Source organism: Oncorhynchus keta, chromosome 27 (genome assembly GCF_023373465.1).
Source record: "Oncorhynchus keta strain PuntledgeMale-10-30-2019 chromosome 27, Oket_V2, whole genome shotgun sequence".
Classification (NCBI taxonomy): Eukaryota; Metazoa; Chordata; class Actinopteri; order Salmoniformes; family Salmonidae; genus Oncorhynchus; species Oncorhynchus keta.
Window position 1 is genome coordinate 29,878,906 of NC_068447.1, and position 27,723 is coordinate 29,906,628.

The 27,723-nt window shown below is 42.8% G+C and overlaps 2 protein-coding genes across 5 annotated transcripts in view; both read left to right on the plus strand.

Moving 5' to 3' along the window:
• Positions 1-10,335, plus strand: part of LOC118359748 (5'-nucleotidase domain-containing protein 2-like) — a 30,791-nt gene extending 20,456 nt beyond the window's left edge. Inside the window, exons 7-15 of one of the 3 annotated variants that reach the window (XR_004820744.2) lie at positions 1,617-1,677; positions 2,396-2,498; positions 2,639-2,740; positions 2,875-2,956; positions 5,229-5,315; positions 6,996-7,136; positions 7,985-8,105; positions 8,488-8,552; positions 9,251-9,333. Coding sequence is in view for 1 of the 3 variants with exons in the window: in XM_035738427.2 (XP_035594320.1) it covers positions 1,617-1,677; positions 2,396-2,498; positions 2,639-2,740; positions 2,875-2,956; positions 5,229-5,315; positions 6,996-7,136; positions 8,488-8,552; positions 9,251-9,512 (903 nt within the window). In the remaining 2 variants the exon portion in view is untranslated. Of the gene's footprint in view, positions 1-1,616; positions 1,678-2,395; positions 2,499-2,638; positions 2,741-2,874; positions 2,957-5,228; positions 5,316-6,995; positions 7,137-7,984; positions 8,106-8,487; positions 8,553-9,250 lie in introns of those variants that run through there. The other 2 variants (XR_008083027.1, XM_035738427.2) reach the window with 2 other exon arrangements.
• Positions 10,336-14,667: 4,332 nt separating this feature from the next.
• On the plus strand, positions 14,668-27,131 carry LOC118359750 (TBC1 domain family member 25-like). Of its 2 annotated transcripts, XM_035738428.2 has the most exons (8): positions 14,668-15,086; positions 16,061-16,170; positions 16,662-16,816; positions 17,047-17,171; positions 17,344-17,535; positions 18,739-19,014; positions 20,393-21,979; positions 24,878-27,131. In XM_035738428.2, exons 1-8 carry the CDS (start codon positions 15,042-15,044, stop codon positions 25,148-25,150), a joined length of 2,763 nt encoding a protein of 920 aa, XP_035594321.1. In that variant the 5' UTR covers positions 14,668-15,041; the 3' UTR covers positions 25,151-27,131. The 2 variants fall into 2 exon arrangements, with proteins under 2 accessions (XP_035594321.1, XP_035594322.1); XM_035738429.2 differs by lacking the exon at positions 24,878-27,131 and having other exon boundaries at positions 14,674-15,086; positions 20,393-24,762.
• Positions 27,132-27,723: the final 592 nt, after the last annotated feature.

Here is a 27,723-nt window from a genome sequence, read left to right on the forward strand (position 1 = left end):
TTTACTTTGAGATTTGTATGTATTGTTGTGAATTGTTAGATAATACTGCACTGTTGGAGCTAGGAACACATCTATTTCGTTACACCAGCAATAACATCTGCTAAATATATTTATGTGACCAATAAAATGTGATTTGATTTGATTTAGCCTGCTCAATGTGCCTGCTAGCTACTAGCTAGCTTTATTGACAAACACAGAGATTCAATTTTGCTAGCTACTGAGTTTTGGCACTGATAAACAGAATGAATATTGTGCTTTATTTACAGTAGTTTGGCAGCTTGCTAATAAATAAGTTGTGGACAAGTTCTCAAATCAGTCCAGAGGGCAACGGCAGCTGACTCGATGCAGTCTGCAGTGCACTAATAATTTTCATACAAATTATTTTACTTAAAGTACTGCACCAAACATCATAGCTAGATGTAAAATTGTGCGATTAAGACCACACAAAAAACGTACAGATGAATGAATGTCACGTGTGCTCCCTCTCCGGCCTCTAGGTCACCAGGCTGCTCATTATGGCGCACACCTGTCACCATTGTTACGTGCATTATGACACTCACCTGGACTCCATCACCTCTTTGATTACCTGCCCTATAAATGTCACTCCCTTTGGTTCCTTCCCCAGGGGTCATTGTTTCTGTCATGCCTGCGTTGGTCTTATTTTGTATTATGGTTGGTTTATTTATTAAAACACTCACTCCCTGAACTTGCTTCCCGACTCTCAGCGCACATCGTTACAGAATAACATCTCACCTACGGGAAGCATCAGGGAGTGTTTTTCTTTTTTGTGTCAGGTGGAATGACGTTGGATCCGGGAGCTGCTACAGGCTTTCATGCCTCAGCCTGATCGCCAGGCTTCCTTGCCTCCGCCGGCTCGTCAGGCTCTCACGCCTCAACCGAATCGCCAGCCTCTCACGCCTCAACCGAATCGCCAGCCTCTCACGCCTCAACCGGATCGCCAGGCTCTCACGCCTCAGCCGGCTTGTCAGGTTTCTGCGCCTTGGTGGAGGCGACCAGTCTGCTCCTGATCCCCGGGATCGTCCCTGTGGTTGGCATCCTGCGGCTGGAGCCGAACGCAACAGGAAGGGGGTACTATCAAGTATGCTCGCTCTCCGTCGTCTAGGTCACCAGGCTGCTCCTTATGGCGCACACCTGTCACCATCGTTACGCGCATTATGTCATTCACCTGGATTCCATCACCTCCGTGATTACCTGCCCTATATATATGTCACCCCCTTTGTTTCCTTTTTTGTGGTTTGGTTGAGAAGGCTAATGCAAGCCTTGTTATGTAAAATTGCTGATTCAGAATGTCTGATTGGTTCTGAACAAACTGTACTTCCCAGTTACAGACGTACAGTAAGTGAGTGGCAAGATTCCAGGGATGCTTGCTGTTTATAGCAAACTATGCAACATTCAATGAATGTTCTCTCCCAAGAGAGAACCATGTTGAAAAAATGTGTAATTTCCTTTTAGATAGGCGTAGAAAGCCATCAAAAGTGTAAATACAGAAGTCGAGTCAAGAATGTATTTAAACCTTGAGCAAGACGACTGTATATAAGTATACTCAGGGAAAACAGTCAGCTCAACTGCTTATCCACTGTGTTTATTTTCCTAAGGATGCCATTGGAATGGTGCATATCAAAGGCTACATGTACAAGTGGATAATGCAAGACTTGGGTGAGATACTATTATGTTTAAAAAATATTTGCTTCTAGATATAAATCTCATATGTTTCTATCGGATGCTTCCAATGTCACCCACACCCAGTTTGCAGGTTCTTTCAAATTGAATAGTGTGAAAATCCCCTATATAAAAAGCATTGTGGTCTTGCTTCACTCTTCATTCTTTGTATTTGAAAACCTAAACAGTGTAGCAATTTAACAGCCCTGCAGATAATATTTTTGGGGTTATGATTAGGTAAAAAGCATGTTTTTCAAGCCAGAAAACCATGGCCAAGTGGAAGTCAAGATAATTGATAAACTGTTACTAACATACTTTAAAGTGCAAAAATATGACCATACTTTTAAGTGAATATAAAAATGATAGTACACTTCAACAAAAACTAGGTTTTAAGGTTATAAATTGTTAAATATGTGTTTACGGAGTTCAGGAATTGAGAGAAGAACATTTTAGGACATATCTATCTCTTTATATTCTGCTCTCTCACAGTTTCAAGAAAAGTACTTTAAATGCCTTCATCTTTTGCTTAAATGCTACAGGACTGTTTCCAAATGGGAAAATCTGCCAGTTTCTTCCAAGGAACAATACATTCTGATGGAAGTGGAATATTTACATACTTTTTAAATGCTCTAGGGAAGCTCAGTCTGCTTGAAGTCAGGATATTCCAGTTGGAATTGACCCCCCACCCCCCCCTCTTCTCATCTCCCTCCCACAGAGAAATATATCCTCAGAGGTGATGAGACATATGCAGTTCTACACCGTCTGGCAAGCCATGGCAAGAAGCTCTTCCTTATAACCAACAGCCCATTTAGCTTTGTGTGAGTGCCACCATCAACCAAACGGAGTTAATCAGAGATATACATGCAGGTTGTTGATTTGTTCTCTGGGCATGTTCAGCTCTGCACATTATCTGTACCTTTTGTGGTTGTTGACTAACCAGCTTTTTTTCTTCCTTTAGAGACAAAGGGATGAAATACATGGTAGGAAAGGACTGGAGGGACTTATTTGACATTGTCATTGTTCAAGCTGACAAACCACACTTCTTCAACAGCTGTGGCAAGTAAGTCTGGTACACTGCATACCTTTATATTCCCAATCAAGAAGTGTCCAAATTCCAAAACTTTGGTCTTCACATAAATTCACAGAAAATGCATACTGTTAAGGTCATTCTGTGACCATATTTGCCACTTGCAGACCTTTCAGACGTTTGGATAGCAACGGGGACCTTCAGTGGGACAAGATCAAGAGCTTGGATAAGGGCCAGGTCTACAAACAGGTAGGAGTGTAGACATTACCCAGCAGTATTACTGTATACAGTATATGGAACTAAAGTGGCACGTTGGCTGGTACTGTCTTTTCCAACTTGGAAAATATATGGCTAACTCAGTTGCAGGATTTACCAGCATTGACTACTTGCGTAACAGATTGTGGTAATTTGTGAGATTCACAATGTCAAAACTGTATTTGTTCCTTTTATTGTGGGAAGTGAATGACTCATGATTGGACTGGCATGTTAACTCTTTAATCAACCTGAATGAAATGTCCAAAGTCTTGAGTTAGGCTGGTGTTACAAAGTTGGCCTTTGAAGCCTGTGCAAAGATGTTAGTCTTGTCCTTGAATTTAGGTCAGAATAGAATAGACTAAACTTTATTGTCCATCCAGGATGGACATTGCCTTCCATTAAAAGGATCACATACATTCTCACATCATACACACTTAAACCAGTCAGTCGATCATACTAAAACCATAGGCCATACGTTCACTCACAATTGACCGCTGTCACAACTGCACTGGATAGATAAGTACATATACAGATCAAATTTACGGTTGCATTTAGTAGTCCAACAGCACAATGAATGAATGTTTGAACACGTTCTTCTTGGCCATGGGCATTCTGAAGTGCCGGACAGAGAGAAGCCTCTCAAACTGAGGGTGTAAAGGGTGGGAGGGGTCACCAATGACAGCCAGTGCCTTCTTTATGGTTGACTTGTGGAACAGAATGCTCAAATGTGCCTGTGGTCGACCAATTGCTTTGCTGGCTGTGTTTACTATTCTGGTCAGTTTGCTTTTGCTCCTCACGCTCAGATTACCATACCAGACTGTCATATTGAACGTGTGGATGCTCTCCACCAAGCTGCTGTACACCCTCTCCAGAGCATCTTGGCTGACCCCAAACGCCTTCAAATTCCTGATTAAAAACAGGCAATGGCTTGCTTTAAAACAAATAGTCTGCATTCTCTGAAACTCAGCTTCTTATCAATTTGTGTCCCTAGATGTTTGAAACACTCAACCACATCCACTGGTTGGTCTTTCAGAGAGAGTGGTTGGGACATTGGCAAGTTGTTGCCATTGATGATCAACTCATTTGTCTTTTCTACATTGATGTGGAGGGTACTTGACCAGCATCATTCTTGAAGGTTTTGATCTGTTTAAAATAGTTGTACCCATCTGACGTAGCATCTTTAAAAAAGAGTCCTATTAGAGCCATGTCATCCGCATACTCGAATAGTCTCACATTGTTTCGGTGGATCTTCATTTCATTAGTGTAGGTAGAGAACAACAACAGTGAAAGGACACACCCCTGGGGTGCCCCTGTGTTCAGGGTCAGTTCATCAGAGGACCCCATTCATGAGGACCCTCTGTGGGCTGTCAGTTTAAGTCCTTGATCCAACCTGCGAGGCCGCCGTTGACATTCAGGTCCAGTAGTCGTTTCAGCAGTATGTGCATTTGCATTGTATTGAAAGCTGAAGTAAAATCAATAAATAACGTGTGCATATGATTTATCATGTTGAAGGTGACTGAATAGCCACTATGTTCACCAAGGTCAGGATAGCATCCTCAGTCCCCCTCTGCCTAATAGGCAAACTGTGTCAGGTCCAGATGATCTGCTATGGACAGGGTAAGGTGCTTACTAACAACCCTTTCCATGCATTGGGCCAGAAGGGGTGTGAGAGCCACAGGCGAAAGTCATTTGTAGTTTGGTCTCTGACTTCTTAGGCACCGGTACAATGGTCGACACCTTCCAGGAGTTTTGCACAGTACAGGTGCTCAGAAGGAGTTGAAACAGTTGTGTGAAGACTCCCTTGAGCTGGTTGACGCAGACCTTCAGTACTTTGCCCCGTAGTCCATCTGGGCCCGGTGCTTTCTGTGGCTTAATATGTGACAAGCATGAGGCCACCTCATTCTCTGTTATCTGGACAGGATTTGGGGACAAACGATCAGGCTTGGTGATAAATGGATACTACTTTGATGAAATTACATGTATTGTTGCCTCACAGTTGGACATGTTAACCATGCAGTACTTGTCATCTAAGAACACTGCCGACATCATTGCCAGACTGACCCTCAAGGCCAATAATTGTCTGTTGCTAAAGCCTCAGCAGAATTTGATGAAAGACCACATCCATGACCACATAATTACTGTCATGTTATAGTTTTGCCAATCCACGTTGTTTGTCATATTTCCTCCTCTGTTAACTTCAACCATTGCCTGATTTAACTTAATAATAATTCCTTGTGACATTCATTACGCTGTCTCCTTGTTGTAGGGCAACCTGTTTGACTTTCTCAGGCTCACAGGATGGAGAGGATCCAAGGTGCTGTACTTTGGAGATCATCTGTACAGTGACTTGGCAGTGAGTCATACTATATTTACAGTACCAGTCACAAGTTTGGACACCTACTCATTCCAGGGTTTTTCTTTATTTTTGCTATTTTCTACATTGTAGAATAATATTGAAGATATCAAAACTATGAAATAACACATATAGAATAATGTATTAACCACAAAGTGTTAAACAAATTAAAATATGTTAATATATTAATGATAATTAGCCACTCTTTGTCTTGATGACAGCTTTGCACACTCTTGGCATTCTCTCAACCAGCTTCATGAGGTAGTCAGTCACTTGGTGTGCCTTGTTAAAAGTTAGTTTGTGGAATTTATTTCCTTAATGCCTTTGAGCCAATCAGTTGTGTTTTTATAAGGTAGGGGTGATACAGAAGATGGCCCTATTTGGTAAAAGACCAAGCCCATATTATGGGAAGGACAGCTCAAATAAGCAAAGAGAAATGACAGTCCATCATTACTTTAAGACATGAAGGTCAGTCAATCTGGATTATTTCAAGAACTTGTAAGGTTTCTTCAAGTGCAGTCGCAAAAACAATCAAGCGCTATGATGAAACTGGCTCTCATGAGGACCGCCACAGTAAAGGAAGACCCAGAGTTACCTCTGCTGCAGAGGATAAGTTCATTAGCGTTACCAGCCTCAGAAATTGCAACCCAAATAAATGCTTCAGAGTTCAAGTAACAGACACATCTCAACATCAACTGTTCAGAGGAGACTACGTGAATCAGGCCTTCATGGTCGACTTGCTGCAAAGAAACAACTACTAAAGGACACCAATAATAAGGAGAGACTTCCTTAGGCCAAGAAACATGAGCAATGGCCATTAGACCGGTGGAAATCTGTCCTTTGACAGAAATGTCAGATTTTTGGTTCCAACCTCCCTGTCTTTGTGAGATACAGAGTAGATGAACGGATGATCTCTGCATGTGTGGTTCCCACCGTCAAGCATGGAGGTGTGGTGCTATGCTGGTGACACTGTCTGTGATTTATTTAGATTTCAAGGCACACAACTAGCATGGCTACCACAGTATTCTGCAGTGATACTTCATCCCATCTGGTTTGGGCCTATCATTTGTTTTTTCAACAGGACAATGACCCAACTCACCTCCAGGCTGTGTAAGTGCTATTTGACCAAGAAGGACAGTGATGGAGTGCTGCATCAGATGACCTGGCCTCCAAAATCCTGACCTCAACCCAATTGAGATGGTTTGGGATGAGTTGGACTGCAGAGTGGAAAACCAGCCAACAAGTGCTCAGCACATGTGGGAACTCCTTCAAGACTGTTGGGAAAGCATTCCAGGTGATTGAAAGAATGCCAAGAGATTTCAAAGCTGTCATCAAGGCAAAGGGTGGCTGCTTTGAAGAATCTGAAATGGCAAAATGTAACACTTTTTTGGTTACTACATGATTCCATGTGTCATTTCATAGTTATGATGTCTTCACTATTCTACAATTTAGAAAAAAGAAGAAAAAAAAGCCCTTGAATGAGTAGGTGGTACTGGTACTATGTCTGAATGTTTTGGTGACTGATGCAGGCAGTGTGGATGTGATTTCTCCACACAGGAAATTGCAAACAGAAATTGACTTTGTTTTAAGGTCTGTGTCCCACATTGTGCTTACTGTAATAACCTGTGTCATGTTGTGGCTAGTCATTGTACTGGGCTGACTACTCATGCTCTTCTGCAGGACCTGATGCTGCGTCACGGCTGGCGGACAGGAGCCATAGTACCGGAGCTGGAGGTGGAGACCAGGGTTGTGAACACGGAGCAGTATGCCCAGGGCCTCACCTGGCTGCAGGCACTCACCGGTCTGCTGGAGCGCATGCAGGTACACTTATAGAGCTATAGGGTGTTCTACAACATAGAAATCGGCAAACTGTGAGGTCAAAGCAATGTTGCGTTTACCGGTTGGAAATCCCACTCATCACTCATGGAGCAGCACCGCTCCACACTCACAGTGTGGGAAAAAATGCTGCTCAAAACTCGCTCCATTCATTAAAATCACAATTTAGCCAACACCCATCTATTTTTGTGACTGCCTTGATCTACCATATGGTTTTGAAGTATTAAAACGAAACCATATGATTTGAATGAAAATTATTTTAATAAACATAAAAAGAAGTGCTCATTTCAAATCGGCCACATGAAATATTATACAACATATAAACACTCTACATAGGTCAGGAGCCAGACAGGGAGCCTAAGAAGGAACTAAAATGAATTATTTAGGCTGTATTATTTCAAGGCTATAGCCTACAAAGGAATACATTGTGAAGCATTTGTGAGTGTTACAGAATAGGCTGGTAGGGACATAAAGCGCTCAGCATTTAAACAACATTTCGTTGTATCATTATAGTCTATAAGTTGAGTATATAGGCTGTGACTTAGAATTAAATGTAAAATGCCTTATTAGGCTTAGTCTACTGTGCCTTTTGAATTCATTTTTAGAAACACGAGTTTGGCCAGAGTCTGTGGCTTCAGACTCATGCGATGATGCCTGGAGAGCAGGCCAGCAGTGGAGAATATCCTCTCTGAGCTTGCAGAGCCTCTGGGGATGCTAAACACCCTTTTGGCCACTCTGGGCAGAGATGCAGAGGTGTTTTAGTTTTTAGTTTTCTATAGGTAGGATAGGTAGGCCTAAAGGTTTTTTCTGCCCACCTTGTTCCTTTCTTTTAGCATGTACACGAAGTACACCATCACGCTTTCTGGATACGCGTCTTTTCAGATTCCATAATGATTCTTTAGTTGTGGACACTACATCACCGCACTCCCCCTCTTGTTCCTGGTCCTCATCCTTGTAAGTCATTTTGATTTTGCAACTGTTTTATCAGTTTCTTTATTAAAATATGTTGAACTCATGACAGTAGCTAAAGCAAGGGGCTATAGTAGCACACTAGTAGACTACAAATGCATGCTGGGTCAGGCATGCCCTGAGCTTGTGAAGTGAGCGCTACTGGAGCAAAATTGGAGCAGGCTCCAGCCTTTGGTAATCTCGCTCAGCGCTCCAGTCAAATTGGTCATGCTCCGCTGCACATACTCTGGTCCCAATCAATTGTACCCCCACAATAATCACTACTACTACAAGCTAATATTATATATTTTTTTACCCATCAGCCATGCCATGTTTTTTTGTTAAGATGAAAGTGTTCAAGTAAAAACATTTATTGAACTTGTTGCAGATGCATCGAGATCCGGAGTCAAAGAAAGTTCTGCAGGATTGGTTGAAGGAGAGAGAAGAGCTTCGGTGAGTCTAGTGTTAGTAGATATTATACACTAAATATACAGAAGTATGTGGACACCCCTTGAAATTAGTGCTTTCGGCTATTTTATCACAGAATACCACCTTTCAACAAGTCACTTCATCAAATTTCTACCCTGCTAGAGCTGCCTTGGTCAACTGTAAGTGCTGTTATTGTGAAGTGGAAATTATCTAGGAGCAACAATGGCTCAGCTGTGAAGTGGTAGGCCACACAAGTTCACAGAATGGGAACGCTGTAGCGCGCAAGAAAGTTGTCTGTCCTCGGTTGCAACACTCAATACCGAGTTCCAAACTGCCTCTGGGAGCAACATCAGCACAAGAACTGTTCATCGGGAGCTTCATGAATTGGGCTCCATTGCCGAGCAGCCGCACACACGCTTAAGATCACCATGTGTAATGCCAAGCATCAGCTGGAGTGGTGTAAAACTCTCCACCATTGTTATAGCAACAAAGGGGGGACCAACTCTATATTAAAGCCCATGATTTTGGAATGAGATATTCGACGAGCAGGTGTCCACATACTTTATGTCATGTAGTGTATGTCATAATATTCTAAATTTAACTTATCAAGACCGTCGGACAGCAAGTCAGACCTAAAGGATTCAGTGTAATTTTGACTTAACAAGCTTCGTACTGACCTATGAACTTCCTTTGACCCTTTCTTTCATTTTCCCCCCTCACAGAGCTGTGACCAAGAACCTGTTCAACCCTCATTTTGGTAGCATTTTCCGCACCTGCCACAACCCCACCTACTTCTCCCGTCGCCTGTGCCGCTTCTCTGATGTCTACATGGCATCCATCAGCTGTCTGCTGAACTACGACCTCTCCTACACCTTCTACCCTCGTCGCACCCCCCTGCAGCATGAGGCTCCCCTGTGGATGGACCAGCTTTGCACTGGCTGCATGAAGACTCCCTTTCTGGAGGAGATGGCTCACATCCGCTAAGAGGGGCAATCCAAGATCTCACAAACCGCAAACTGAATATGAAGATAAGATGCAGGAACTGAGGCTAAGCTGAGAGTAAGGAGGCATGGTGGACAACCCAGAACAGGTTAAAGGTCTGCACGGATCATGAGTGGGGCGGCAGGGTAGCCTAGTGGTTAGAGCGTTGGACTAGTAACCGGAAGGTTGCAAGTTCGAATCCCCGAGCTGACAATGTACAAATCTGTCGTTCTGCCCTTGAACAGGCAGTTAACCCACTGTTAACCCACTGTTAGCCGTCATTGAAAATAAGAATTTGTTAACTGACTTGCCTAGTAAAATAAAGGTAAAAAAAGAAAAAGTGCCCCCTGCTGTATGCCAGTAGGCCTACAGTAGTAGCATATAATATCTGCCTATTCAAGTCACCCAATATCACTTGGTTGGCCAGGACATTTGATGGGTTTAGCTATTAGTTTTATTTTTTAGGTTAGTTAAGGTTGTAACTTGTTATCCACACCATGTACAAATGTATGTTTTTGATATCTGTCACATAATGACTTTTTAAATCTCATTTCATTTTAACCATGTAACGGACTGATGTCATATAATGATATACAGTATCGTATATGATCGCATCAGTTTGAGTTTTGAGTAATGGATCTTGATTATTAGAATTTTTTACAAGTATATTTTAAGTCATTGGTGTTACCACCTTGAAAATCACTCATTACAAAGGACCTTGAGCATAGGGGCCTATATTAAAGGAAAGGATTAGTTAATCAAACCCTTTTAGTGTGTCGTAAATGTGAGGATTGAGAATTGTTTAAATAAAGTGTCATTGGTGTTGCATTGTGAGAAATTATTAATCATATCACTTTTGTAAATTATTTGAAAAGGGTTATTGACCATAGATTTGCATTTCTGTGGCCTCCATTTTATGAAAATCCTCAATTACCTAAAAGTTGACATTGGTGTTACTGCTCCTACTGGTGGCACAATGTTATCATAATGGCCCAAATGTATTAAGCTGCCATATTAGTTTGTTTATAATGGGAAAATGTATCCAAATACATATAAATCTACAAAAATAAGAATTTGTTACAAAATGCAATACTTAAATGCCAACCCAAATCACAGAATGACCTTTTTAACTAAATGTGGTGTTTTTGTAGTAACTGAGCTTTCATGTCAGTTCCTGAACAGTACACTCCACCAAGGGAGGGAAGTATGGTAGGATGGTGAATTCAAGAATTGGAAAATCCTCTTGAAAAATAAATGGCACTTTATAATTATTTTATTTTGCTTATTAAATTATTATTTGAGGATTCCAGCTATATATCATATACGTTGTACACTGAACAAAAATATAAAAGCAAGGAGTTGGGCCCATGTTTCATGAGCTGAAATAAAAGATACCAGAAATATTCTATACTCACAAAAAGCGCATTTCTCAATGTTGTGCACACATTTGTTTATCACTGTTAGTGAGCATTTCCAGGATAATCCATCCACATGACAGGGTTGGTGTATCAAGAAGCTGATTAAACCGCATGATCATTACACAGGAACGCCTTGTTCTGGGGACAATAAAGGCCACTCTAAAATGTGCAGTTTTATTACACAATGCCACAGATGTCTCACGTTTCTAGGGAGCATGTAGTTGGCATGCTGACTGCAGGAATTTGCACCAAAGCTGTTACCAGAGAATTGAATGTTCATTTCTCATTTTAGAGAATTTGGCAGTATGTCCAACCGGCCACATGTAACCACGCCAGCCCAGGACCTCCACATTGTGCTTCTTCACCTGCGGGATCATCCGAGACAAGCCACCCGGACAGGTGACGAAGCTGGGTTTGCACAACCGAAGAATTTCTGCACAAACTGTCAGAAACTGTCTCAGGGAAGCTCATCTGCGTGCTCGTCGTCCTCACCAGAGTCTTGAGCTGACTACAAGTTTGGCATCGTAACCGACTTCTGTAGGTAAATGCTCACCTTCGATGGCCACTGGCACACTGGAGAAGTGTGCTTTTCACAGATTAATCCCAGTTTCAACTGTACTGGGCAAATGGCAGACAGTGTATGGCGCGGTGTGGGTGAGTGGTTTGCTGAACAGAGTGCCCCATGGTGGCGGTGGGGTTATGGTACGGGCAGGTATAAGGTACGAACATTTTGCCATTTGAATGCACAGCGCAACTGTGACCATTGTTGTGCCACCATCGCCTCATATTTCAGCATGATAATTCCTGGAAGATGAACATTTCCCAGTTCTCCATTGCCTGCATACTCACCAGACATGTCACAAATTGACTATGTTTGGGATGCTCTGGATCTACATGTAGGACAGCGTGTTCCAGTTCCAGCCAATATCTTGCAACTTCTCACAGCCATTGAAGAGGAGAGGGACAACATTCCACAGGCAAAAATCAACAGCCTGATCAACTCTATGCTACTGAGAACCTCCAAGTCAAAATTAACATAAACAAAGATTGTAAACTGACAAGATAGTGGAGTGACCACTAAAAATGGGAATGAATGTCTGCAAAGGCAGACTGGAAGAGGCAGGATCAGGTGAGAACATTCTAGCCAATAAGAGGGCAGATACACATGTAAACAAAAACAACAGGCACAACTCCAATACAAAATAGGTTTTCTCAAAGTTGCCGGAATGCCACTCCATTTATTTTTATTTATTTTATTTCACCTTTATTTAACCAGGTAGGCCAGTTAAGAACAAGTTCTCATTTACAACTGCGACCTGGCCAAGATAAAGCAAGCAGTGCGACAAAAACAACAACAAAGAGTTACACATTGGATAAACAAACGTACAGTCAAAAACACAATACAAAAATCTATGTACAATGTGTGCAAACGTAGTAAGCTTAGGGAGGTAAGGCAATAAATAGGCCATAGAGGTGACATAATTACAATTTAGTATTAACTGGAGTGATAGATGTGCAGATGATGATGTCTAAGTAGAGATACTGGGGTGCAAAAGAGCAAGAAGATAAATAACAATATGGGGATGAAGTAGATATTTGGTTGGATGGGCTATTTACAGATGGGCTGTGTACAGCTGCAGCGATTGGCAAGCTGCTCTGACAGCTGACGTTTAAAGCTAGTGAGGGAGATATAAGTCTCCAACTTCAGTGATGTTTGCAATTTGTTCCAGTCATTGGCCGCAGAGAACTGGAAGGAAAGGCAGCCAAAGGGGGTGTTGGCTTTGGGGATGACCAGTGAAATATACCTGCTGGAGCGCGTGCTACGGGTGGGTGTTGCTATGTTGACCAGTGAGCTGAGATAAGTCGGAGCTTTACCTAGCAAAGACTTATAGATGACCTGGAGCCAGTGGGTTTGGCGACAAATATGTAGCGAGGACCAGCCAACGAGAGCATACAGGTCGCAGTGATGGGTTGTATATGGGGCTTTGGTGACAAACGGATGGCACTGTGATAGACTGCATCCAATTAGCTGAGTAGAGTGTTGGAGGCAATTTTGTAAATGACATCACCGAAGTCAAGGATCGGTAGGATAGTCAGTTACGAGGGTAAGTTTGGCAGCATGAGTGAAGGAGGCTTAAATAGGAAGCCGATTCAAGATTTAACTTTGGATTGGAGATGCTTAATGTGAGTCTGGTAGGAGAGTTTACAGTCTAGCCAGACACCTAGGTATTTATCGTTGTCCACATATTCTATGTCAGAACCGTCCAGAGTAGTGATGCTAGTCGGGCGGGTGCGGGCAGCGATCGGTTGAAGAGCATGCATTTCGTTTTGCTAGCATTTAAGAACAGTTGGAGGCTACGGAAGGAGTGTTTTATGGCATTGAAGCTTGTTTGGAGGTTTGTTAACACAGTGTCCAAAGAAGGGCCAGATGTACACAGAATGGTATTGTCTGCGTAGAGGTGGATCAAAGAATCACCCGCAGCAAGAGCTACATCATTGATATATATATAGAGAAAAGAGTCGCCCTGAGAATTGAACCCTGTGGCACCCCCATATAGATTGCCAGAGGTCCTGACAACAGGCCCTCTGATTTGACACACTGTACTGTATCTGAGAAGTAGTTAGTGAACCAGGCGAGGCAGTCATTAGAGAAACCAAGTCTATTGAGTCTGCTGCTAAGAATACGGTGATTGACAGAGTCGAAAGCCTTGGCCAGGTTGATGAAGACATCTGCACAGTACTGTCTTTTATCGATAGTTGTTATGATATAGTTTAGGACCTTGCGTGATCTGTTGGTTCACTTGGCTTTCGAAAGACTTTAGAAAGGCAGGGCATGATGGATTTAGGTCTGTAACAGTTTGGGTTGAGTGTGTCTCCTGCTTTGAAGAGGGGGATGACCGCTGGCAGCTTTCCAATCTTTTGGAATTTTAGACGATATGAACGAGAGGTTGAACAGATTAGTAATAGGGGTTGCAACAATGGCGGCAGATAATTTTAGGAGGAGAGGGTGTAGATTGTCTAGCCCAGCTGATTTGTAGGGATCCAGATTTTGCAGGTCTTTCAGAACATCAGCTGTCTGGATTTGGATGAAGGAGAAGCGGGGGGTTGGGGGGCCCTTGAGCCAGTTTCTGTGGCAGGGTGCAGAGCTGTTGGCCGGGATTGGGGTAGCCAGGTGGAAAGCATGGCCAGCCGTAGAGAAATGCGTATTGAAATTCTCGATTATCATGGATTTATCAGTGGTGACAGCGTTTCCTAGTCTCAGTTCAGTGGGCTGCTGGGTGGAAGGTACTCTTATTCTCCATGGACTTTACAGTGTCCCAAAACTTATTGGAATTAGTGCTGCAGGATGTACATTTTGTTTGAAAATGCTAGCCTTTGCTTTCCCACTTGACTGTGTGTATTGGTTCCTTATATCAGTACATTCATAACAAGCTAAACATCACCAAACATCTATTTCGATCAAATAAGCCTCAAGTAGCACATTTTTCAATTCAATTTGTTGACCAAATTCAACATTCTCACATTGACCTCCATACAAAAAAATCCACACTTTCAAGGTGGGAAACTAAGGCATCATCTTTCTACGAAGAGTTTCCATGTTGGAAATTACCGTGTTCCGAGTTTCCTTAAACGCACCATCAGCAGCACGAAATGATGTAATGTATACGTGCGTCATATCCCGAGTTCCAGTCGTGAAAGCTGAAACGTCAATATTTTTTTTAGATATTAAAAGTCCTCATTTGTGTTAGCAAGAAAGGCATTTGGGGTATTTTTCAAATTTTGAGCTAGAATGTTAACATCGGATTATTCTCAAATTCTGTAGTAAATTATATTTTCTGTTTCTTGTTACTCAGAACATAATCACGGAAATAATATTTGACAAATTTAGCTTCAGTGAAGTACTGCAAATGTGTGAATGAGCTTTTATTTTTAAACAAATTCCCGTCAAACAGGAAACATATTTCTCTTAATGTCGTAGATGTACAGGTCTGGACAAAGCCGCGACTGAAAAACATGAGTCGCCGCAACCGTTCTCTTCCAATTTGACAAATGCCTATGTAAGAAAAATCGAATTGAATACAACAATCGCGGGTCCAGTGGACTCCTCATCAACATGGCAACTGATGAGGAGAGGGGCGTAGTGCGTGTCAAAGTCAAGGTGAGGAATATGTGAACGATGGAATAGCTGCAGCTAGCTTGGGGTACCCTTTGACATGTATCACATTTCCAGGTAGCTAGCTTTATTGTTATCACTGTGGCTGACGTATTTTGGCCATTTCTCGTTACATTTAGGTGACTTTTGCGTTGGCTTGTAGCAGTTTGAACTGCTATCATTTTCTTCTACCCAGAACAGTGCTTTGTTGTTTTTTTTAGCATTGATCCTGCTAACATCTAATGAGGGTGGACCGTTATTCTGAACGTAACCCTCTTGGATCTTCTGACTACAAAAAGTAAATAATGTATCTATGAAAAATAACGGATTAGGACGATTCGATTATTGACAATAGGTCTAACTAGCTACGTGCTGCTGGTGTTGATATGTGATCGTGCACCGGGGAAACAATTTTAAAGCAATATTGAGAGTCAACTAAACCCGCGAATCTTGACAGCTAGTTAGAATGGTTTATTGTGTTATACCAAATAATGAACTGTTATTCACAGGCAGAACCCCACAGTGACGTGGCTGGTTATTAATACCGTTGTCGTGATGCTTTAGTAATAGTAGTGAGTCATTTAGTTAACATCGCCGTCATCACCAGATCAGCTCTGAGCTCTTGACTGAGAACTGGTAACACGTCATTTAGTGATATAAAAGGAAGCATTTCTGCTCTCTTGTGACAAATATAGCCTACACCATTTAAAAAAAATATAGGACCCAATCGTTACAAAAAAAAGGTTAGTCTGCCATTGTAGAAGGTCAGTCTGCTATTTATGACATTCACCTTTGTTGTTGGCTTTTGGTAGCCTGGGTTAACTGAATTTCAAAACTTCATTCAGGAACCCAGGCTAGCCTTTTTATTGGAACTGAAGAATGACATTGATTCAGTCACACATGATTTACAGTGATGATATCAAATAGGCCTACAATGTACCTCAATGAATGTTTACATGATTGTTTCTCGCCTTCCTCAGAAGTGTGAGGGGATGCTGCCAGTGGAGTTTCGCTCATTTGCTGTGGATCCTCAGATAACATCACTTGAGGTGCTACAGCACATCCTCATCCGAGCCTTTGAGTTAAATGGGTGAGGAGGAGCATCAACATAATGTCTACAGTGCTGTTGATTGACATGGCAAGCAGAATTGTGGAGGTGCATAAAAATGGCAGCCTCCATGCACTTGATTAAGTTTGCCCTTTTGTACATTGCTCTTCGTTTCTCTTTTTTTGTATTGGCATTAGCACAGTTTACATGATCCCAATTTTAGCTCCAAGATGGCTGCAGTTTGAAAAAGTAGATTGTGCTGATTTGTTGGCGCATTGAACCATGTCGTGCGCCATAGTTTAAAAACTCCATGGATAGTGCTAAACATTGACACAATATCTGAATTCCACCATTATTTTGCACTTTCACCATTCTGCAGTCAATATTAGAAAGTATTGTTTCGTGAGAAAGCTTTGCCTACAGTAAAGTTTGAAAAGGTTATGGATATGGAATGACTTGGATTGCCATGTTTTCTAGAATTGATATCAGCCTTTTAAATATTGCTATCAGCTATTTTCTTGTTTCCGAATTAGCAAACGCAACTTTGGAATAAGTTACCTATCCCGGGACCGTGGAGGTTTGGAAGTGTATCTTTCGCTCCTGTCTGACTGGGATTTAGATGCTGCATTTGTCAGTGCAGCTAAACCTTATCTACAACTCAAGATGGACATTAAGCCTGCCGAAGACAGTAAGCAGACCTGTCAAACGTTCTGTTGATGTGTTCCTATGGGTCACCACCTGAAGAACTTGTGTGTGTGCACGCTTTCATTCAGTATATGTTTTTGGGAAATGTGGTAAATTAGCTTGTGTTAAGTAGCTCCTATTGAAGCTTTTTTTGTTGTTGCAATGTATTTGTTGGCCTCTCCTTCATACAGTCCCATTTTACGACCATCTCGTTTACCACCTTCTTCCTTTTAGGTCCCGTTATGGAAGACTGGGACATAATAAGCCCCAAAGAAGTGATTTGTTCTGACCAGCTTCCTGGGGATAGGAGGTCCTTGGCGGCTGCTGCCCTCCCCTTCACCCAGTCCCTACTGTCCCAGGTTACTGACAACGCTCTCGCTCTTCACCCTGTCAGCCATCTTTTTTACCAGCCAGTCACTGCTGCCTTGAGTCAGGTCCTTCTGCTAATGCTAAATAACTCCAGTTCTTAGGTTAGTGTTGCTCCCAAAGACCCACCTGCGGTTTAATCTCTTGCTGTCTGTCTCTGTTCAGATGATGGGTCGAACACTGTCCAGAGTACAACAGGCCTTGAGCTGGTCTTATGGGGAGGAGGTGAAGCCTTTCAAGCCCCCATTGAGCGATGCGGAGTTCCACAGTTACCTCAACGGCCAGGGCCAGCTTTCCCGACCAGAGGAACTGAGGCTACGCATCTATCATGGTGGGGTAGAGCCTTCACTACGCAAGGTAACAGTGCATTCACTGAGAGATTCCAACAACTAACAGACAGCTATTTTAACCCTCGATACCAAAGCATTTCACAAATATAATTGAAAGTACTAGAAAATCAAAGAAAATCCCATAGTGCCGAATCTTAACTTGAGTGTGTTTAACTTCGACTTTCTTGTAACCATGCATTGGTGTCAATGGGAGATTTACGCAGACATTTGAGTTTGAGAAAGGCTCCAAAACATGGTCGGGAATTGTGTACTTATGGTCTTTGGATATTAATAATTTCCCTAAGTGTGAATTAGATGTGGGACTAAAGCATGTTTCACTTCAGAGTGTAAACAGAGTATCTATGTAGGTCATTCAATGTGGAACATGAATGTATGAGAAAATGAGCACAAAGAAATGCCATTTGAATGTAGAAGAGCAATATTGTTAAATGACTATACACTCACTATATTGTATGAACATAGATATTTTAGATAGTGAAGCTAAAACATTTAATTTGGCTCTGAGGTGGCAGTACAGAATGTCACCTTTTATTTGAGGGTATTTTCATACATATCTGTTTTACCATTTAGAAATGAAAGCACTTTATGTATCTTGTCCCTCCATTTTGAAGGTATCATAAGTATTTGGACAAATTCACTTATGTGTATTAAAGTAGTCAAAAGTTTAGTATTTAGTCCCATATTTCTAGCATGCCAAGACTAGAACAACCTTGCAACATTTGTTTTGGTTGTTTTTCAGATGATGTTGTGCCCAATAGAAGGGAATGGTAAATAATGTATTGTCATTTTGGAGTTATTGTAAATAAGAATAGAATATGTTTTTGAACACTTTACATTAATGTGGATTCTACCATGGTTACGGATAATCATGAAAGAATTGTGGATAATGATGAAAAAAATGCTAACCTCCCCTGTTATTGACAATGTTGATAGGTTAGCATCTCTTGGGGGTATGTCTTTGTGCCTTTTAACTTTCTCACTCATCATTATTCACAATTCATTCATGATTATCTATAATCATGGTAGCATCCACATTAATGTAGAAGTGTTCTTTACTGTCGCCTCATATGAAACATTTGATCTAAAAATCCAAAATACTGGAGTATAGAGCCTACAAATTGCTGGTGTATATCCTACATGTCAAACCCCTTCTCTAATGGACAGTTTGGGGTAAAAATAATTTCAGATCTGTCATTTCCTCTGTGTCCAGGTTGTGTGGCGTTACCTCCTGAACGTGTACCCCGATGGGCTGACCGGTCAGGAGAGGATGGACTACATGAAGAGAAAGACTAGAGAGTACGACCAGCTGAAGGGGGAGTGGTCAGCTAGGGTCAGTCCAGAGGACCTGGAGTTCATCAGGGGCAACGTACTGAAGGATGTCCTGAGGACCGACAGGGCCCATCCCTATTACGCCGGCTCCGAGGACAGCCCCCACCTCACCGCTCTCACGGACCTGCTTACCACCTTTGCCATTACACATCCACAGGTGTTGGGATCTATTTTTTTCCCATCCTCTTTGGTAGCCTGATGGTGGCTTTATACGGACATGTTTGCATTCCTTTTACATTCCTTGACATGCAGACATGCTAAGGGGTGTGGTGTTTATTAGCTCAGTGAGAACAAATATATGCTCAACGCTGGTGTTTGGCGTTTTGAATTCTGTCTATTTGCATTTGAGTTATGATTAGTAAACTCTGTCTGCTTGCAGTGATACAGTATATAGACAAATGTATGTGGACACCCCTTCAAATCAGTGGATTTGTCTATTTCAGCCACACCCATTGCTGACAGTTGTGTAAAATGGAGCACACAGCCATGTAATCACCATAGACAAACATTGGCAGAAGAATGGCCTTACTGAAGAACTCAGGGACTTTCAATGTGGCACCGTCATAGGATGCCACCTTTCCAACAAGACAGTTTCTCAAATTTCTGCCCTGCTAGAGCTGCCCCGGTCAACTAAGTGCTGTTATTGTGAAGTGGAAACTAGGAGCAACAATGGCTCAGCCACGAAGTGGTAGGTCACTCGGATAGCCGAGTGCTGAAGCACGCAGCTCATAAAATAATTGTCCGTCTTTGGTTGCAACACTGACTACCGAGTTCCAAACTGCCTGGAAGCAACATCAGCACAATAACAGTTTGTCGTGAGCTTTATGAAATGGGTTTCCATGGCCGAGCAGCCACACACAAGCCTAAGATTGCAATGCCAAGCGTTGGCTGGAGTGGTGTAAAGCTCGCCGCCATTGGACTCTGGAGTAGTGGAAAAACGTTCTCTGGAGGGATGAATCACGCTTTACCATCTGGCAGTCCGACGGACGATTTTGGGTTTGGCAGATGCCAGTAGAACGCTACCTTCCCAAATGCATAGTGCCAGCTGTAAAGTTTGGTTGGTGAGGAATAATGGTCTGGGGCTGTTTTTCATGTTTCGGGCTAGGGAAATCTTAACGTTACAGTTAACAATGACATTCCAGACGATTAAGTGCTTCCAACTTTGTGGCAACAGTTTGAGGAAAGACCCTTTCCTGTTTCAGTATGACAATGCTCCTGTGCGCACAGCGGGGTCCATACAGAAATGGTTTGTCGAGATCGGTGTGGAAGAACATCACTGGCCTGCACAGAGACCAAAACCCCATCGAACAACTTTGAGATTAATTGAAACACCGACTGCGAGCCAGGCCTAAATGCCCAACATCAGTGCCCGACCTCACTAATGCTCTTGTGGCTGAATGGAACCAATTCCATATTAATGGCCAAGATTTTGGAATTAAATGTTTGACAAGCCAGTGTCCACATACTTTTGGTCATGTAGAGTATGTAATCCTAGTTTTTGCTGTGTTTTAATTCATTTCAACTCTGTTTCGTAGGTGTCGTACTGCCAAGGCATGAGTGACATCGCTTCTCCGATACTTGCCGTTATGGACAATGAGGCACATGCATTCATCTGTTTCTGTGGCATCATGAAACGCCTAGAGGGCAATTTCCGCCCGGATGGCCAACTCATGTCCGTCAAGTTCCAGCATCTGAAGCTGCTACTGCAGTACTCCGACCCCGAGTTCTACTGTTACTTGGTGTCCCGCGGAGCTGATGACCTGTTCTTCTGTTACCGCTGGCTGCTCTTGGAACTCAAACGGGAGTTTGCCTTCGACGATGCCCTGAGGATGCTGGAGGTCACCTGGAGCTCCCTGCCTCCTGATCCTCCCGAAACGGAAGTGGAGCTTTTTGGGCCGCCCCTAGAGACAGACCAGACCAGGATGACATCTGAGAGTGGTGTTGAAAAGAGGCCTGCTTTCACAGGTGAAGAAGAAGGGGAGCAGAAAGAGAAGCAGCGGAGACGACACATGTTGAGGCCTTCAAGAGAGGAGGCAGACGGCGGGAGAAAGATCGACATGGAGGAAGGAGAGCGGGAGGACAGAGAAGCCATAAGAGAGGGTGAGGGGAACTTTGACATGCCTTACGTAGGAAAGGAGAAGGCGCACAATAATGCGCCTGTTCCTCCCTTTGAGAAGCAGACCAGTTTTGGTGAGTTCAAATACTACAATGCACGCAACAAGGACAGCTTTGATTTCGTGGAGAGAGACCCACCAGAGGGTCCTGTTGAGATGGAAGCCTCCTTGCACCCTGTATCAAGTCCACTGGCCCGGCAGGTCACCGAGGACAGTGAGGAGGATCCAGGGGAGAGGGCACCTCTTATAACGGATGATGACAAGTCCTCCAGCCCAGAGACGGAGGAGAGGAGCTCCCCTAATGGACAAACAGCCTCTCCGGTCTCCCCATTTCCTCATGGTCTGCCAAGCTGGAAGAATGGTTCCTCTCCGTCTCCAGGCTCCACTCCCTCCCCCTCAAGTTGGAGAGGTGCCCTCCCAGACACCCCGTCACCAAAGTACACCTCCCCCATTTTACCCAATGGAAGGGTTGAGTCGCCAGAGAAAGCCACAAGAGGATTTGCTTCCTTTGCCTCGGTGCCAAATGGAACCGGAGCTAACTCTCCCGCTACCCCCACAGGGAGGTCCTTGGTTTCCTCTCCCCTACTGACTAGATCATTGCTCTCCTCCCCTATTTTGTCCTTCGGGAGAGCTCTTCCTTCGCTGCCGGTCAGCACAGTGAACAAGTCCTTTCCCAGTAACCTCCCTTCTCCTTGCAGCAGAGCCTCCAGCACTGCGCCCAACACTCCAAATTCAACCAAACCAGAGAATACCACCATCAAACCTTGTTCCCTGCCACCGCCTCAAGAGTTTGGTAAAGGGAATCCTTTCATGTTGTTCCTGTGCCTGTCAATCCTGTTGGAGCATCGAGACCACATTATAAAGAACAGCTTTGATTACAACGAGCTGGCTATGCACTTTGACCGCCTTGTTCGGCGACACAATCTGGGCAGGGTGCTGCAGCGCGCCAAGGCCTTGTTTGCGGACTACCTGCAGAGTGAGGTGTGGGATTCGGAGGAAGGGGATGAGGTCAGCTCGGACTCGCCCACCACAGTCACTGCTGCTTTCCACTCCCCGCCACCCTCTGCCACCAGGCCTCTTTTTACCCCTTTGTCATCCTCTCCAAACTCCACCTATAACCTGGCTGACACCATACCTTCCCCTTCTTCACCTATCTCCCTCTCTCCCTCCTCTTGACTTCTGTCACTATATCCCCAACACATTTACAGTACAATGAGTAATGGTTGCCTAGTCCAGCTGCTTGTCCCTTTATTTTTGCTCATCTTATTTAGCTCTCCACCCATACCAGACTTGACTAGGAGGTTACTACTGTTAGTTTTTCATGTCTATGCTGTCAGTATTGCTCCTCTCCATTTCCTCTAATCGACAAGTTCTCATGCTTACTCTTGCCTTGCTATGCACTCATCCATTGAGTTTTTACTGTTTCAAACTTTTAGTTACAGGGATAATAATGTTTCAAATACCTTTTACCTTTATATGAGGGCCCAGGGCTGGACACATTGTGTTGCCCACGGTTAACATGGATAAGAACCTCATTGGATAAGCCGCAACTGTGTCTTCTTGACCAAAGAGCTCTAGTTGTGTGATCACACTGCTAAGAACCAAAACTGGCACATTGCTAGTCTGGACTTTTTAGCATAACTGCAGTGTGTATGGTTACTGGTTCAAGCTCTGCCCCCTCTGTTCCCTGACTTGGCTACAGTTGGAGTGGTCGCTGGCCATTGGAAGTATGGAGAAATATGAACAGTATGAATGAGTCATGCGACTCCTCTTAAAAATGCCCTGTTGAGAATATATCAAATATGCCTGTATTTGACTACACACATGCCAGCATAGTGATTATGAGGACACTAACAACAGCAACTGAGCTTTGTAAAGGTTATATTCATGAGTCAGTAATTGCATTGTGTATCATTACATTTTCTATCAAAATAATTTAAATACTGTATCATTTTGGTGTTGCAAGATCACATTTTAAATGTCAAGGTGAGATGAAGTTATTTTCTTTGGAAATACTATGAAGCATGTTGTGCCCCATAGGAATCTGAATGGCAAAGAAAAGTTACAGTATATTGGGAGAGGCCTTATAAGAAATCAATGGGTTTCAGTACTGCAGTTTCATGGCCAGTTTCTGCATTTGCGCTCACAATTGACTGTTTGCTTTTGAGTCACACGCAACCACTATGATCTGAACAATATACTGTATTAAATGGGAATGTTTTGCTATTCAGGGGTTCAATGGATCATTTAATCGATAACAAACATTGGATGCACAAATTATGCGTTTGCCCTAGATCATGTATGACTGGTACATTGCACAATGTGCACATAGCTACTATATGGTGCTAAAAGATTTCATAAGGTATAGGATTCATCATGGCTTTATGAGAATGGTTTTAAATGTGTAAATTGTTATACAGTGGGGCAAAAAAAGTATTTAAGTCAGCCACCAATTGTGCAAGTTCTCCCACTTAAAAAGATGAGAGAGGCCTGTAATTTTCATCATAGGTACACTTCAACTATGACCGATAAAATGAGAAAAAAAATCCTGAAAATCACGTAGGATTTCTTAAATGAATTTATTTGCAAATTATGGTGGAAAATAAGTATTTGGTCACCTACAAAAGTTTATCTCAATACTTTGTTATATACCCTTTGTTGGCAATGACAGAGGTCAAATGTTTTCTGTAAGTCTTCACAAGGTTTTCACACACTGTTGCTGGTATTTTGGCCCATTCCTCCATGCAGATCTCCTCTAGAGCAGTGATGTTTTGGAGCTGTTGCTGGGCAACACAGACTTTCAACTCCCTCCAAAGATTTTCTATGGGGTTGAGATCTGGAGACTGGCTAGGCCACTCCAGGACCTTGAAATGCTTCTTACGAAGCCACTCGGGCTCATTGTCATGCTGAAAGACCCAGCCGCGTTTCATCTTCAATGCCCTTGCTGATGGTAGGCTTTGTTACTTTGGTCCCAGCTCTCTGCAGGTCATTCACTAGGTACCCCGTGTGGTTCTGGGATTTTTGCTCACCGTTCTTGTGATCATTTTGACCCCACGGGGTGAGATCTTGCGTGGAGCCCCAGATCGAGGGAGATTATCAGTGGTCTTGCATGTCTTCCATTTCCTAATAATTGCTCCCACAGTTGATTTCTTCAAACCAAGCTGCTTACCTATTGCAGATTCAGTCTTCCCAGCCTGATGCAGGTCTACAATTTTGTTTCTGGTGTCCTTGCTCTTTGGTCTTGGCCATAGTGGAGTTTGGAGTGTGACTGTTGAGGTTGTGGACAGGTGTCTTTTATACTGATAACAGGTTCAAACAGGTGCCATTAATACAGGTAACGAGTGGAGGACAGAGGAGAAGAAAAAAGAAGTTACAGGTCTGTGAGCCAGAAATGTTGCTTGTTTGTAGGTGACCAAATACTTATTTTCCACCATAATTTGCAAATAAATTCTTTAAAAATCCTACAATGTGATTTTCTGGATTTTTTTTCTCATTTTGTCTGTCATAGTTGACGTGTACCTATGATGAAAATTACAGGCCTCTCATCTTTTTAAGTGGGAGAACTTGCACAATTGGTGGCTGACTAAATACTTTCTTGCCCCACTGTATTGCACAGTTCTGGCCATATATGGTCACCCCTGAACTTTTCTTAAATAATTCCCTATTTATTCTCTAATAGGTTTATTAAAAAATTATTGGATTTTAAAACGATGGACAAATTTAAGCATTCGAAGAAAATAACACCCTCTCTACAATAAAACATGGGGAGGTGTGCTACCCCTGGTACTGGACTTGAATGTGTTCAATACATAATGAACTCAGCAGATTATCAAGGTGGTTTGGAGTGCAATGTTCAACCCAGTGTACAAAAACTGTCTATGTTAAATGTTGTGGATCTTCCAGCAGGTCAACAACCCGAACACACACCAGAAGCACGCTGTAATGGTTCAAGAAGAAACTCTGGACTGGCCAGCAAAGAGTCCAGATCTGAATCACATCTATAACCAATGGCGAGAGCTGAAAACTGCAGTTGGTGGAGGGCACCCCTCAAATATTGAAGAATTCAAGCAGTTTGCTGCTGAAGAGTGGGACAAATTGACAGTAGAAAGGAGCAGCAATCTGATTGATGGCTACAATAAGCATTTGTTGGCAGTTACATTGCATTTTGAAAATATTTAGACCCCTTCACTTTTTCCACATTTTATGTTATGTTACAGCCTTATTCTAAAACGGATTAACTTATTCTACACACAGAGCGAAAACTTTAAAATGTAAAACATAAATAACATACCTTATTTACATAACTATTCAGACCCTTTGCTTTGAGATTGTCCTTGAGATGTTTATAAAACTTGATTGGAGTCCACCTGTGGTAAATTCAATTGATTGGACAATGACTTGGAAAGGCACACACCTGTCTACTCAAGGTCCAAGGGTTGACGGTGCATGTCATAGCAAAACCAAGCCATGAGGTCGAAGTAATTGTCCGTAGAGCTCCAAGACAGGATTGTGTCGTCACAGATCTGGGGAAGGGTACCAAATTATTTCTGCTTTCATTGAAGGGCCCCAAAAACACAGTGGCCTCATCATTCTTAAAGGGAACAACTTTGGAACCACCAAGACTCTTCCGAGAGCTGTACACCAGGCCAAACTGAGCAATCGGGGAAGAAGGGCCTTGGTCAGAGAGGTGACCAAGAAACCGATGGTCACTCTGACAGAGCTCCAGTGTTCCTTTGTGGAGATGGTTGTCCTTCTGTAAGGTTCTCCCATCTCTGCAGCACTCCACCAATCAGGTGGAAGCCACTCCTCAGTAAAAGGCACATGACAGCCCGCTTGGAGTTTGCCAGAAGGAACCTAAAGGGCTCTCTGACCATGAAATACAACATTCTCTGATCTGATGAAACCAAGATTGAACTCTTTGGCCTGAATCCCAAGCATCACGTCTGGGGGAAACCTGGCACCCTCCCTACGATGAAGCATGGTGGTGGCAGCATGCTGTGGGGATGTTTTTCAGCGGCAGGGACTGAGAGACTAGTCAGGATCCAGGGAAAGATGAACGGCGCAAACTACAGAGAGATCTTTGATGAAAACCTGCTCCAGAACGCTCAGGACCTCAGACTGGGGTGAAGGATCACCTTCCAACAGGACTATGACCCTAAGCACACAGCAAAAACAACGCAGGAGTGGCTTTGGGACAAGTCTGTGAATGACCTTGAGTGGCCCAGCCAGAGCCCAGACTTGAACCCGATCGAATATCTCTGGAGAGAACTGAAAATAGCTGTGCAGCGAAGCTCCCCATCCAGAGGATCTGCAGAGAGAAATGGGAGAAACTCCCCAAATACAGGTGTGCCAAGCTTATAGCGTCATACCCAAAAATACTTGAGGCTGTAATCGCTGCCAAAGGTGCTTCAACAAAGTACTGAGTAAAGAGTCTGAATACTTATGTAAATGTAATATATATTTATATTTTTTAATATATATTTTTTATATACATTTGTGAAAATGTCTGAATATGTTTTTGCTTAATCATTATGGGCTGTTGTGTGTAGATTTGAGGGGGGCGTCAAGAGGTCTGAATACTTTCCAAAGGCATTGTGTCTTGCAAAAGTCTGCGCCACCAAGTACTATAGCTCTGGGGTGCCAATAATGTTGTCCATGCCATTTGTCTTAAGTTTACAATTTTAGTTTAGAAAATAAAGTTTACGAAAATCAATTGGTTCTGCAATGTTGGCAATCCAATAACCAGGTGTGGAGACCTAAAGCTTTTTTTCAATTTCAACTTATTTTTAGAAGAAATAGGGAATTAAAGAAAAGTGCAAGAGTGACAATATATTTGTCTGGAACTGTATGTCTGGAGAATTCTCTTTTCCTGTAAGATATTCGATTGATTGGTCAAGGTTTTCCTCTGAAATGAAACATTCCATTGTGAATTTTATGGGCCACTTTCAACAGGACAGAACGTTGTGTAACATCCAGGTAGAAATATACTCAACAAAAATATAAACGCAACATGTAAAGTGTTGGTCACATGGTTCATGAGCTGAAATAAAAGATTCCAGAAATTGTATGTATGCACAAAAAGCTTATTTCTCTCAAATGTTGTGCACAAATTTGTTTACATCCCTGTTAATGAGCACTTCAACTTTGCAAAGATAATCCATCCACCTGACAGGTGTGGCATATCAAGAAGCTGATTAAACAGCATGATCATTACAAAGGTACACCTTGTGCTGAGGACAATAAAAGGCCACTCAAAAATGTGCACTTTTGTTAGAACACAATGCCACAGATGTCTCAGGTTTTGAAGGGAGCCTTCAATTGGCATGGTGACTGCAGGAATGTCCACCAGAGCTATTGCCAGATAATTTAACTTTAATTTCTCTACCATTAGCTGCCTCCAACATTGTTTTAAAGAATTTGGCTGTATGTCCAACTGGCCTAACAACCTCAGCCATATAGCGTTGTGTGGGTCATCGTTGTGAACAGAGTACCCCATGGTGGTAGTAGGGTTATGGTATGGACAGGCATAAGCAATTTGAATGCACAGAGATACCGTGGTGAGATCTTGAGACCCATTGTCGTGTCATTAATCTGTTGCCATCCCCTCATGTTTCAGCATGATAATGCATGTCGCAAGGATCGGTACACAATTTCTGGAAGCTGAAAATGTCCCAGTTCTCCCATGGCCTGCATACTCACCAGACATGTCACCCGTTGAGCACGTTTGGAATGCTCTGGATCAATGTGTATGA

Bases quoted from the DNA above. Each gene is read 5' to 3' on its own strand.
- LOC118359750 (XM_035738428.2), top strand. From the start codon at position 15,042: ATGGCAACTGATGAGGAGAGGGGCGTAGTGCGTGTCAAAGTCAAG. The intron at 16,171-16,661 runs GTGAGGAGGAGC...TTTCCGAATTAG, and splicing joins CGAGCCTTTGAGTTAAATGG to CAAACGCAACTTTGGAATAA. The intron at 19,015-20,392 runs GTGTTGGGATCT...TCTGTTTCGTAG, and splicing joins TTGCCATTACACATCCACAG to GTGTCGTACTGCCAAGGCAT.